The sequence below is a fragment of the Eumetopias jubatus genome, unplaced genomic scaffold (assembly GCF_037043125.1).
Source record: "Eumetopias jubatus isolate StellerSeaLion01/CBP00866 unplaced genomic scaffold, mEumJub1_p1.0 scaffold_9, whole genome shotgun sequence".
Taxonomy (NCBI): Eukaryota; Metazoa; Chordata; class Mammalia; order Carnivora; family Otariidae; genus Eumetopias; species Eumetopias jubatus.
The window spans coordinates 127,648,717-127,660,129 of record NW_028274815.1 but is presented as its reverse complement, the minus strand read 5'-3'; the positions used below and the strand labels follow the sequence as shown (position 1 = coordinate 127,660,129).

The following is an 11,413-nucleotide window of genomic DNA, read 5'->3' as shown; positions in this document are numbered from 1 at the left end:
GCGGTTTGCACCACCCCCCTCCCCAGGAGCTGCCCTGTAAGCAGCTTCGGACACCCGGGGTCTGTTACAGTTACCACACCCAGCACAAAGGCCGCCTCAAGCATAAAGGCTCCAGTCTGCATCCTTTCAGGTAAGGGCAGCTTAAGGCTCAGGGGAGTTAAGGCCAACAGGAGCAGGAAAGAGGTGCTGACCCTTCCCTGCGGCGTACACGGGAGTCCTTGAAAAGGCGGAACTCCCAGAGCGGCTCTCCGGCGCCCCCCTGTGGCTAGAGGAGGTCCTACCCCGGGGGAGGGGCGGGGGCGGAGCAGGCTGCAGGGGCGGAGACTCAGCCTGGCCCCCAGCGCGGCCTCAGACCCGCAGTGGGTCTTGGCCAGAGATCCTTCGCTTGGGGTACCCTCTACGGTGGCGCGCCCCACTCCGGGCAGGAAGAGCAGAGGTTCAGGATCCCGGACCCCTAGGAGGCTGCAGGTGGGGGCGGAGGGAGGTATGAAGGGTGTGGCCCTGTGTGCCCCTAGGAAGGGCCTGCAGGAGAAGGACAAGGTGTGGCTGCTGCGAGAGCAGAAGCGCAAGAAGAAACTTCGCAAGCTGCTCAAGCGCCTGCAGAACAACGACACGTGCAGCATGCCGGGCCTCACGTGCTTCACCCACGACAACCAGCACTGGCAGACGGCACCGCTCTGGACACGTGAGCGAGCGGGCAGGCACGGGCAGGAGGGATGCTCCGGGGCCGCACGGGGACCGCCCCGCCCCCACCCCGACCCCGGCCCAGGACTGCAGGGGTCACAAGCCCTGGGGACAGAAAGGAGCCCGGGGTCCGGGAGGAACTCCTGTGGGCCGCTCACCGGCGCGCCCCCCCGCTTCCCTTGGCAGTGGGGCCATTCTGCGCCTGCACCAGCGCCAACAACAACACCTACTGGTGCATGAGGACCATCAACGAGACCCACAACTTCCTCTTCTGCGAATTTGCCACGGGCTTCCTGGAGTACTTTGATCTCAACACGGACCCCTACCAGGTACACACAACACAGGCTGGAGAAGCGGGGGTGGGGACCCCCTGAGCAAGTGGCAGCACATCTTCCAAGTCCCCGAGCCCCTAAGGCAGGAGGCGGGGGTTCAGAAGGTACTCGATGCGATCTCGGCCCCTCTGTGCCTCCGTCCTCCAGCACCTGGAATCTGGGTCTTGAACGGCTTCTCCCTCTATAGGCACCTGCCAGTGGTGAAGCAGGCTTTAGGGCTAAGTGTGAAGGCTCCTAGAACTGGAGGGCTTGGGGGGTTCCCCAGGGTCAGACCAAACCCTGCACACTCAGGGGCCTATGGGGACCACACAGGTAACGGGCCACAGCCAGCACTCACGACATGCCGGGCACTTGCCTGAGTGTCTCCAAGTATTAATCATCAGAAGACACGTGCCCAGTGGCCCAGAACATGTAAGACGGGTGCCACCGGTCTCTGGTGAGCGGCCTGGGTGTGTCCCTTCTGGAACGGCTGGTCCCCACTGAGCTCTTCCACACTGGAGCTTCCCAGCAGTGTGGCCTCGGTATTGTCCAATTTCAGTGTCTCTAGTCATTTTATCTGAAACCTGACTTTTTAAAGGCCAGCAGCCCCACTCTCTTGATCTTTAACTACCATACAGGCTGCCGGTCTTTCTCCCCAGGTAGGCCGTCCCCGTATTTTACACGAGCAGGTGGCACAGCATGCACGTTAGTCACCAGTAGCTCCCAGAGTGGGCAAGGACCCGGGTCCCTGACCCATCCCTTCCCCAAGTGGCAGCTTAGCAGTCAGGCAGCACGGAGGGGCTGTGGATGACAGTCTGGAGCTAGAGGGGAGAGTGGCCACACGGAGCCACCGGAGCAGCCACACGCGGCGGTCCTTCTGTTCTGGGGGAGAGAGCATGGTGGGGCTCACAGGCACGAGGCAGTCCGGACTGTCCCCAACTCCAGCTCTTGCAGAGTAAAGGCCCCCGTCCCCCAGCACCCCTGCTCCCAACCCGCCTGGAGGAAGTGCCCTCGGTGCTGGAAGCTGGTGGGGGTCCCCGCGCTCACCTTGTTGATAACCTCTGTTCCAACCAGTTGATGAATGCGGTGAACACACTGGACCGGGACGTCCTCAACCAGCTCCATGTGCAGCTCATGGAGCTGAGGAGCTGCAAGGGTTACAAGCAGTGCAACCCCCGGACTCGAAACATGGACCTGGGTGAGGAGGCGCTCCGACGTGGGGCCAGTGGGGAGCAGGGTTACCGCTGCAAGGAATGTAGGAGGTCAGTCTAGTCCGAAGAGCCGGGCATCACCGGGAGCTGGTGAATCCTCACCAGTGGTGCAGCACCCCCTCCCTAACATGCACCAAGCGCTGTGTTGCTCTAAGTCCTGATGCTCCTCGATCACGCTGTGCTGGTCACTGTGCTACGTGTCTTATAGTCAGTATCTTGATCACCCCGTGACAACCCTCTGGGAGGAGTCACGTGACCGGGCCAGCTGATCACAAAGCCCACACGCTCGGTCACGCCGCCGATCCTCTAGGAAGCTTGCCAAGAGCCGAGCCACAGGATCTCCCCGCTGCCCCACTCTCGGGGCCCGTAGCTTCCTGTGCTCTGTCGCATAGGTGTCCCTGTCCATATCTGCCTCCCTGACCATGACCACGCCCCAGGACCCTGTTGAACGGATACATCGGGGTCCTACATCTGGTGACATCAGAGTACAGGCAATCCCCAGGCTACCTGAGAGTCTCAGGGAATGCTCACAGTCGTGATTCAGCCACTCCATCTGCCCTAGGGGACACTATCAACGTCATGAATGACAAAAAAAGGGAAAAAAAGGCAGATAGAAAGCAGTTGTCATCGCTTGTGCTATTTTTGCCCTAAACTCAGTTTCTCTTTTGTTCATTTCTGTCTCATTTAGGACTTAAAGATGGAGGAAGCTATGAGCAATACAGGTATCTGGTTTTGTTGTTAAAGCCCGAGACCGTTCCCCTAGGCTGGCCCATCCTGTGGTCCAACCTCTGAGGTGGCGCGAGTCGGGCTGAGGCCCTGCCCTCTCTCTGGTCTGCCAGGGGCCTGGGGCGCCCACCAGGGAAGGGGGAGACTCTTTCTGGGTGAGGCTAACATGCCTTCTCTTTTTGACACCCGAAAACTTAGGCAGTTTCAGCGTCGAAAGTGGCCAGAGATGAAGAGACCTTCTTCCAAATCGCTGTGAGTTGAGGAAACAGTTTACAAATAGAGATCTGGTTTGCCCTGCTTCGTTCTGCCGAAGCCGTTTTGTGTGCATGCCATTTCTTTCATAATCCTGTCTCTGTCTGTGTCACGAGCAGGGAGCAGGAAGGTCTGTGTTTTAGATTAATACCTTGTCTCACATGTTTGTTCTCTATAGCATAACTTGGGCCTGGAAGACTCAATGTAGTCCTTAGAGGTTGAGAAGCATGTAAATGTTACACTTGGCCAGACATCTCAAAGGCTGTGGCTGCAGAAGGGCTAACTGGTCCGTGTCAGCAGCAGGGGCGGCCTCATGAAACGGCCCTCAAAATATCTATGGCCCGAAGTCTCCCTCTAGCACCAAAGAGGCTGCTGAAGGGCTGAGACTGGGGCAACCTGAAAGGGTCACCTCAAGTCTAAAGGGAACAGCACCAGTGGGATGCGGCTTGGATCTTCCAGTTCACCATGAAAATCCAAACACACAGATATGTGTGAGGATTTTTTATTCACATTGGCCATTCATTTGACGTTAGGTTACCACGCAGGCCAATGGACCCCCTCGGTGCGCTGCCGTGTGCAGCCTCCCATCTGTGCTCTGCTTTCTTTATCCGCACAGAAACCACCTGTGGCTTCTTAGGACAATACTAATGGGCTGGCCAAGCAGTTCTTTAGCGCTCCCAGAATTACAGCACATCATCTCTTGGGTCACGTCCCCAGTGCAGCCTCCGCCGGCCACGGAGCATGCAAGCCGCCGCTGGAAGTCAGGGTGACCGGGTGGGAGCAGGCCCTTGCTCGGGGCTCTGGCAATTCTCCCCTGTGGCAAAGCGTGCTCAGCCGCGTCAGGGCTGCTTCCTCAGACACTAAGAGGAGTCTCCTTTGCTCTGCAGGGGACAGCTGTGGGAAGGCTGGGAAGGTTAGAAGCAGCCAGCGGGCCTCCAGACCAGAGGCGCCATCTGACCGAACCGACCCATTTCAGGCGGGTCTGAGTGCTCCTGGCCAGGGGGGCCAGAGTCACAGGACCTGCCTTCCGTCAGCATGGCACGCTCTGGAAGACAGCCATCGGGAGCCGTGAATCTTCAGGAAGTCCACTTTTGCCCCTGTTTTTGCTTTGGATTATACCTCACCAGCTGCACAAAAGGCATTTTCGGATCCAATGGTCACCACTAACCCTCTCTGAGAGGCTTCCAAGGGAAAAAGATTTTCTTTGGAAATTTCCCCCAACAGTGTTAAGTCACTGGAACTTTTTTTAAAATCCTAGGGGAAGAACAACCCTGTTTTAAATCCTCTTGTTCTTTTGGTTCGTCACAAAGAAGGACCTAAGGCTGCAGCAGGACAGACGCAACTTGCAGACGTTTGGAAACGGTGCCGAGTTCGACAATGAGTCAGCAGCACAGAAGAGGGGACTTTCATCGAGCACCATAATGCAGGCTGTCTCTGAAGAAACGGACTTCACTGTACATAGGAGACTATTTACATGTAACCAGCGTGGGGATTCGCAGGGGAATCTAATAAGAAAACCCAATTTTCGAGAGTGGTGGTGTCAATAAATGGTCTGTGGCCAGTGTAAAGAAAACCCCCTGCAGTTGTGGACATTTCTATTCCTGACCAGATACCATTTCTGCCAGTATTGCTTTGTTATCTGTCCCAGAACTGATGTTTTTTAAAGTACTGGAAAGAAACGAAGTTGATGTATGTATGTCCCAGGTTTTAACAAAATTGTATTTGTAAAGAAATTTTGTAGTCTAAGTATTGTCATACAATGTTCAAAGTCCCAACCAACGACCAGCAGTTCGTATGAGGTAACCTTTAACATTTTGTAAAAGGCCGTTCTTGGGAGTTTTTTGGTGTGCTTGGTTTTTTTAAAAAAGCAGTCAACACCTTTTTGGAAGGAGACACTTAGGTTTTTCCAAGGGGGAATAGATGGGTATAAATTAATGACGAAAATTTACCATACACCAGGAACCTCGCAGGTAAGTCTCACATTACACCCGCTTCAGGACCTCACTTTTTAAAAAATGTTCATTGACTGCAAAGCAATTCACCGTATTAGCCAACCCCTCTCTGTGCACCAGCTAGTAGTCCAGCCCGGCAAAGACAGCGGTCAGAGGCCAGGAGCAAGAAACAGGAGGACCCTCCTCCTCGGCGATCATCCAGCCTGATGTGCTTCTCACCGAACAGATGAAGAGGACCCCAAAGTGCTCACCTCTGAGAAGAACAGCTCTGTGCTTTTCAAGAGTTCTGTTAACCTTAGAGAGATTGCTAGAATAATTTGAAACAGGATTCCTTAACCTTCTCTTTTGACCTTAATCCAGTTGGGATTTTAAAAAAAAAAAAGAAGAAGAAGAAGCTCTTAGGCTTCAATTTTAAATAGAAACCTTTATTTACAATGACATCCAAAATGATCAGCAAAGCAGTCGTCAGAGCTTACCACTCAACCATCTCGTAAGTTATCCCATGTGGTCTGGATTCTTTGCAGTGTAAAGAACGACTTAGATTTTTAAAAGCAACATTTAATGTAAACTTGATTGAAGCTGAATTCATTCTCAATACTATAAGTCAATTCCTGAGAATTTTAAATATTGCTCTCAGAATGACATTTCCATCATCGAAATTCCACACATTGGAAAGAGAAAGAAGGAACGAAAAAACCACCTCACTCATTAAACAAACAGCTGACCTTGGAGCTCCACAGCAGTTTGCTGCCCTGAAGCAGGGGGTTTCGTCTGTCCTACAGGCTTTACTCCTATGACGCCCCCACTCGTGAACAAAACGCATGGAACCAGACAGGCATATGGACACCTGGCAGTCCTTTCGAGGACAGCAAGCCAAGTATGTTCTGTACTCCCCCACCCCATTCCCCCAACTCACCTAGATATTAAATACCAATTAACTAAGCAGTCCTGGTGATTGATATTTACACCTTTTCCATCAAGATGCACGATTTAGAAAAGTGGCATCATAATATGAACATTAACAATGAATTTCTATTTGTTTTTTTTAAAGAAGAAACGTATCTCCTTTATATCATTTTGATCTTTATAAAATATATATATTTATATTTATATATCTTTGGATTCAGCAAAAAAGTAGGTACTGGAAATATCGCACATTCTAAAAGCAGATGAAACAAATACCAAGGTTTAAAAAAGTGGGGGGTGGGGGGTAAGGAAAGGTAGGCAGCGGCCATACAAAGAGAAGTATCTAAAGAAGATAAAAGGGCAATAAAGGTAAAAACAAATTATCTCAAAAGACGGCATCTATTAAAAAGAAAATCAAATTCTTAAGTTTGCACCAATAAAATGAACAAGTAGAAAATATAAAAACTTAAACTTTCTCCTTTTTTTTCCATATAAAAAGGGGGTGCTGCCTTCCAGTTAGCCTGGAGTTGGGACTGAGGAAAAGAATCACAAAACTTTATATTTTTTGTAATTTTTAAAAGTCAAGAAAGACAAGAGCACCATTCTATTTCTCCCCACACACACGACTTAAACAAGAAAGGTTCAGATATATGTGACACAATTATATCTAAAAAGACCGAGACTCTTACTCAGCTACATCTCTGTCTCCAGACAGGAGGATATGTTATCTGAAAGTACAGGCCACTATGATGGAAGTTGATGGATTTACAATCTTCGATTTATTTTTAACCAGGAGGTGGGGGAGAGGGTGTCAAACCCGAATCTATTCCAGTGGTAGTTCTGGAAATACAGGTTTCACTTATGCATGTCAAAGAAATTAAATGATCTTACCTTCAGAGACACCTAGAAAAATTGGCTAAACATGTATGAAATAGAAGAAAAATTAACTGGCTCTCGGTTATTGCTAGGAAATTGACACCAAAGCTAGCCAGAGACCTTTGAAATTCACAGACATTTTAAAATCCAATTTCATTCAACTATTTATTTGAAGCTAATAAACCAGATAAAAGGAGTTAAAAGTGGCTTTTTTCTCTATTCCCAACGGACTGGAACAAGTGTCTAAGCCTGGCAAGAGCAGAAAGGGGCGGTGGCAGGGTGTGCAAAGACACTCACTCAGCCAGACCACAGCTCAGAAGCTGCAAACCTGGCCGCCCTGGAGGCTGAGCTCCCTGAGACACCACCTTGCCGGTTCCGGTTCTCAGGGACAAGGAGCGTGCCGCCTCCGAGTGACAACCGAGCAGACACTAGAAAACAAACCAAGTGGTCTACTCCTGAGATCTCAATGTGGGATTTGGGTCCTAGCAACCAAAACCTTAGAGCACTCCTACAATGGATGAATAGGCAACATATTCTATTAAAAAACAAAATACCATGAACTGCTATTGTTTAATTTATGGACCCCTTAAAATCCAAGATTCTTTTTTAAATCAAATTGTTTGATCTTTTAAAATTCTTGATACCTTTTTTTAAAAGTTTATTTCCCCGTATCTATTCTTTCCCCTAAAATTAACAAAGTGCTTAGTTCTGGTAGAGGAATTTAAAAGACAAATTTAAAACTCCTACATCTAAACAAATGATCTTTTTAAAAAGCATTTAGATTAAGAGATTGAAAAGAGGGAGGCATCTAACACTGGAGCATGGGGGAGGGGGGTTCAGACCACCATCCCCTCCCCCAGGCCACAAAATTCAGGGGATGTCTGTGTGTAGCCTCACCACACTGAGCTTACTGAAGTCAACAATGTTAAATATTTAGCTTCACAAACTCTGTAAAAATGAGTTGTTGTGACCTGCAAAAAAGGTATATACATATTTTACATAATACAATATCTTAAAGGTCGTATTTACAAAAGAAAATCTATTCACAGAAACACTGCGAAATTCTGATTCAGAATGCAGTACCTGGCCTTGGGTTTTCTGCAGTTTATTTTCAAAAAGCATTATTGCTCTACCATATAGGCAAAGGGTGACACCAGTACTTTCAACAACAAAAACCATCGCTCTTGTCCAACAGATTAGTTCAGACAAAAACCGGGAATGTGGTTCACCATTCCTCAAGACCTCAAGAATATTGCATTTATCCATTACTTTTTAAATAAAGTGCACTCGGCTGCACGTTAGCATGTGAAAAATTGCTACTGCTGCAACTAAATACTGTCATCTCACTGTCCCTTCTGCAAAGCCATGTGACATCAAGGACAGCTCCTGGAGGTGAAGTATTACATGACAGTTATGGACAGAGGAAGTTCCTACTCAGCACAAAGTCCAGGACAGTCAAGAACAGGGCTGGAGCAACTCAACACAATCATTAGAAGAATTCAGAAAGGCCAACTTCTCAGGACAGAGTCGGGTGAGAACACAGAACTATCTGGTCGTGACAAGGACACGTGAAGGCCGCGACTGTGCTCTCCACCCAGTCAGTACTGCCACTAGAGAAACCAGACCTCCTCGCCTCTCTGGGCTTCTCTGAGGTTCTCTAGCCCGCCCACATTTATCTGAAACACTCTTGACAGCCAGGCAGAAAGAAGGGATCAGTAACACTCCGTACCTCCAGAATCCCATCCCTAAGAGGCAGAATGCCAAAAATATGTTTTGAACTCCATGATACACAGGAGGAGGAATAATACAGGTAGACATCGCATGTCCACTTCAAACCCAGTCCTGCTCAAATGACATCACTCAGAATACCCTTCCCGGAGATCAAAGCTGGTTCTTTCCTCAGAGCTGGGTGTGCAGGACGATGATTCTTTACTCCCGATAATCCCAGTGCAGGGTCATTTGTACAGTGATTTCCTTGGAGGTCCTGATGTAGAGGTGTCAGCAGTATTTCTGTTAACCAGAAGAAACGTGAGTAAAACACACGCTCTGTACAACACAGAAGAATCCACAGTGCCTGCAACAGGACTGTGGCTGACAGATTCAGATCCCTTAGATGCCACATTACCAAAGGTACTGAATGGCCCAGTGCCTTCAAACCACAAGTATTTCAATGACTCTAGTTTTGAGTTATACGCCCAAGTTAAAAACCTGCTGAGGACCTTTAGATTACAGATGAAGCTTTGGCTCTCTCAAGAGAACAGGAAGGGATAGACCCCCATACCTGATCAGGACCCATGGGCATGCCAGCCATGGGCATGGAGTTCATGTTCATCTGTCCCATGGGACCACTGCTGCCATTCATGTGCACCATACTGTATGCTGCAGGGCTCCCCTGGTGGGCGAACTGCTGCTGGGGAAAGGAGCTGTAAACAAAGTGTGAGATTACCACCCGGGTCACTCTAGTCACAACGGACATGCACACAGAGACCACCATGATTCTGTCAAATGTCGCTGTGCTTCAGCAGAGAACCCGAGGGAGAAGACTGCCCCCTCAGTCTTCTGAGGCAGTCTTCTGAACCCCACAGAAGACTGCCTGCCTTCTGTGTTTCCACAGCTGCCCATGGACACATGGAGGGCAGGAAGGAGTCTCAAAATGGAGGAGCTAAATAACACACTTTCTAATATGAACCCAGGCCTTTTGATCTCTCCATCCACTCAGGCTTGACTTGCAGAGGATACTTTCCTGTACTTTTGGGCCCTAGAACATGCATGACTTTTCAAGTCCCTGTTCCTCACCTGTTCCTGGCCAGGTTTCCTGGCGGCCAGCCCTTTATTTCCGAGGACTGATACATGGGTGTGGTCTGAGGGTGCTGCATCATGGGATTCTGGGAGGGACCCATTCTTGAGGGTATCATTGCATTGGGAGGACTAGACACGCGACCAAAGGCCGGATCTGGTTGCTGTCCCATTCCTTTAAAAAAGAAGGAAGAAAAAGAAATTGCAACGCTCAAGGGGGGCCTTCCTTAGAGTATCTGTTTTCTATAGAAACTTTATGTTCTCTTCTAAAGGCAGGTGAAGACAGAAAGTGCCACAAGATGCTGCCTGCCAGTTCCTCTTGCTTCTCACTGAGAAGACAATTGAAGGAATGGGCTTACCGCACAGAGCAGACCGTCTAGACCACCTGAAGAGCTGTTACTTCACGGAGCTCTCTGTGTAAAAGGGATTCCACCTCATGCTACTCACATCACTCTGTCCCTCTGTCCCCAGCTGGCAGAAGTGCACCTAAAATGTAATCTCCCCAAAAGATACCTCTATCCCCACTCCCACCATGTTCCTGGAATCTCTCCAAGACTGGCCTGAAGATGTAATCTGCACTACTGTAATGAATACACCCAAGTCACCAAGGAAAGGACCCCAAAGCCCACATGGCATTCCTCTCACTCACATGACCAAGCATTCGGAACCTGTAGAGTTCAACTAGACTGGTATATACTGGGACATACTGGGGCGGGGGGCAGGGGTAGAACCTGGTGGTCTTTCTTCCAAATTAAGAATGTGGGGGGCTGCAAAAACAAGACTTGTTGGGGGGAAATGCTCCACTCTGATAGAACATCTACCAGGATTACAATTACCTGTGCACTACAATAAACATTTCTGGGTTTTGTTTCTGTTTTTATTTTTTTAGACCAACCAGTTTTTCTCCATTCTGACTACAAGAGCATCGTCTCTTGTTTGGGGCGCTCTGTCCTCCCTTCTTCCGCTCTTCTTGCTGTCCTTCTGATGCAGGTGCCTCACAGGCCTCAGGTGGCCTTGGCCCAGTGCAAATCTAAACGCATCTATGAACATTCAGTGACTTACTACCGCCTTCAGAACAACACCAAAACTCTTCAAGACTCTAGGGTTCGTCTGATCTGGCTCTACTTGTGCCTTGTCAGTCTCATCGGTCACCATCCCTTGTTCTGTTATTTTTAATTAATTCCATCTTTCTAGTTAACGACAAAAAGGGAGTAAGTACTATTTGGCGTTTAACATGCAACAGATCTATGTCACTCTGGGGAAGCCATTTTCACCATCAAATTTACCATAATTTGGTGGATATGGAAACTGCTGGGGAGAAGCCTGCGGCATCACGGGCCCTGCCAGAACCCCATCCATGCTGGGGGAGGCGGTCACGTTCGGGGGCGGGCTGAATGCGGGCGGCTGCGGCGGCTGCGGCTGCATCACGGCCACCCGCTGCTGTCGGAAGTGATGACTCAGCAGCTCCCTGCTGCGCTGAGCCACCATCTGGGCGTTCAGAAAACCCTGCTAATATCCAAGGAAGAATGCAGTTACATACACGTAGCAGGAACCAGCCAATTCATACACACAGGACCACCATACATTAGGCGGGAGAGAAAAACACCCAATGCCTTTCTTCCTACAAAAGGAAAAATGCACAATTCTCCTTATGGTAAAGGCATCATGGCTAGGTGGGGCAGACGGGGTGCAGAACAGA

General features: G+C 49.4%; 2 protein-coding genes across 13 annotated transcripts in view; one reads left to right on the top strand and one right to left on the bottom strand.

Moving 5' to 3' along the window:
• The window catches only part of SULF2 (sulfatase 2), a 112,763-nt gene extending 106,682 nt beyond the window's left edge, over positions 1–6,081 (top strand). For 4 of the 6 annotated variants that reach the window (XM_028121892.2, XM_028121891.2, XM_028121889.2 and 1 more), the window contains exons 15-21: positions 71–130; positions 516–685; positions 871–1,013; positions 2,070–2,193; positions 2,895–2,928; positions 3,131–3,184; positions 4,072–6,081. In XM_028121892.2, coding sequence (XP_027977693.1) covers positions 71–130; positions 516–685; positions 871–1,013; positions 2,070–2,193; positions 2,895–2,928; positions 3,131–3,184; positions 4,072–4,102 — 616 coding nt within the window. In that variant the 3' untranslated portion in view covers positions 4,103–6,081. Of the gene's footprint in view, positions 1–70; positions 131–515; positions 686–870; positions 1,014–2,069; positions 2,194–2,894; positions 2,929–3,130; positions 3,189–4,071 lie in introns of those variants that run through there. The other 2 variants (XM_028121893.2, XM_088026788.1) reach the window with 2 other exon arrangements.
• The window catches only part of NCOA3 (nuclear receptor coactivator 3), a 140,672-nt gene continuing 134,799 nt past the window's right edge, over positions 5,541–11,413 (bottom strand). For 5 of the 7 annotated variants that reach the window (XM_028121883.2, XM_028121887.2, XM_088026787.1 and 2 more), the window contains 4 exons: positions 11,001–11,223; positions 9,715–9,889; positions 9,200–9,341; positions 5,541–8,928 (listed from right to left, as the gene is read on the bottom strand). In XM_028121883.2, the coding sequence (XP_027977684.1) occupies positions 8,917–8,928; positions 9,200–9,341; positions 9,715–9,889; positions 11,001–11,223 (552 nt within the window). In that variant the 3' untranslated portion in view covers positions 5,541–8,916. The remainder of the gene's footprint in view (positions 8,929–9,199; positions 9,342–9,714; positions 9,890–11,000; positions 11,224–11,413) is intronic. The other 2 variants (XM_028121886.2, XM_028121888.2) reach the window with 1 other exon arrangement.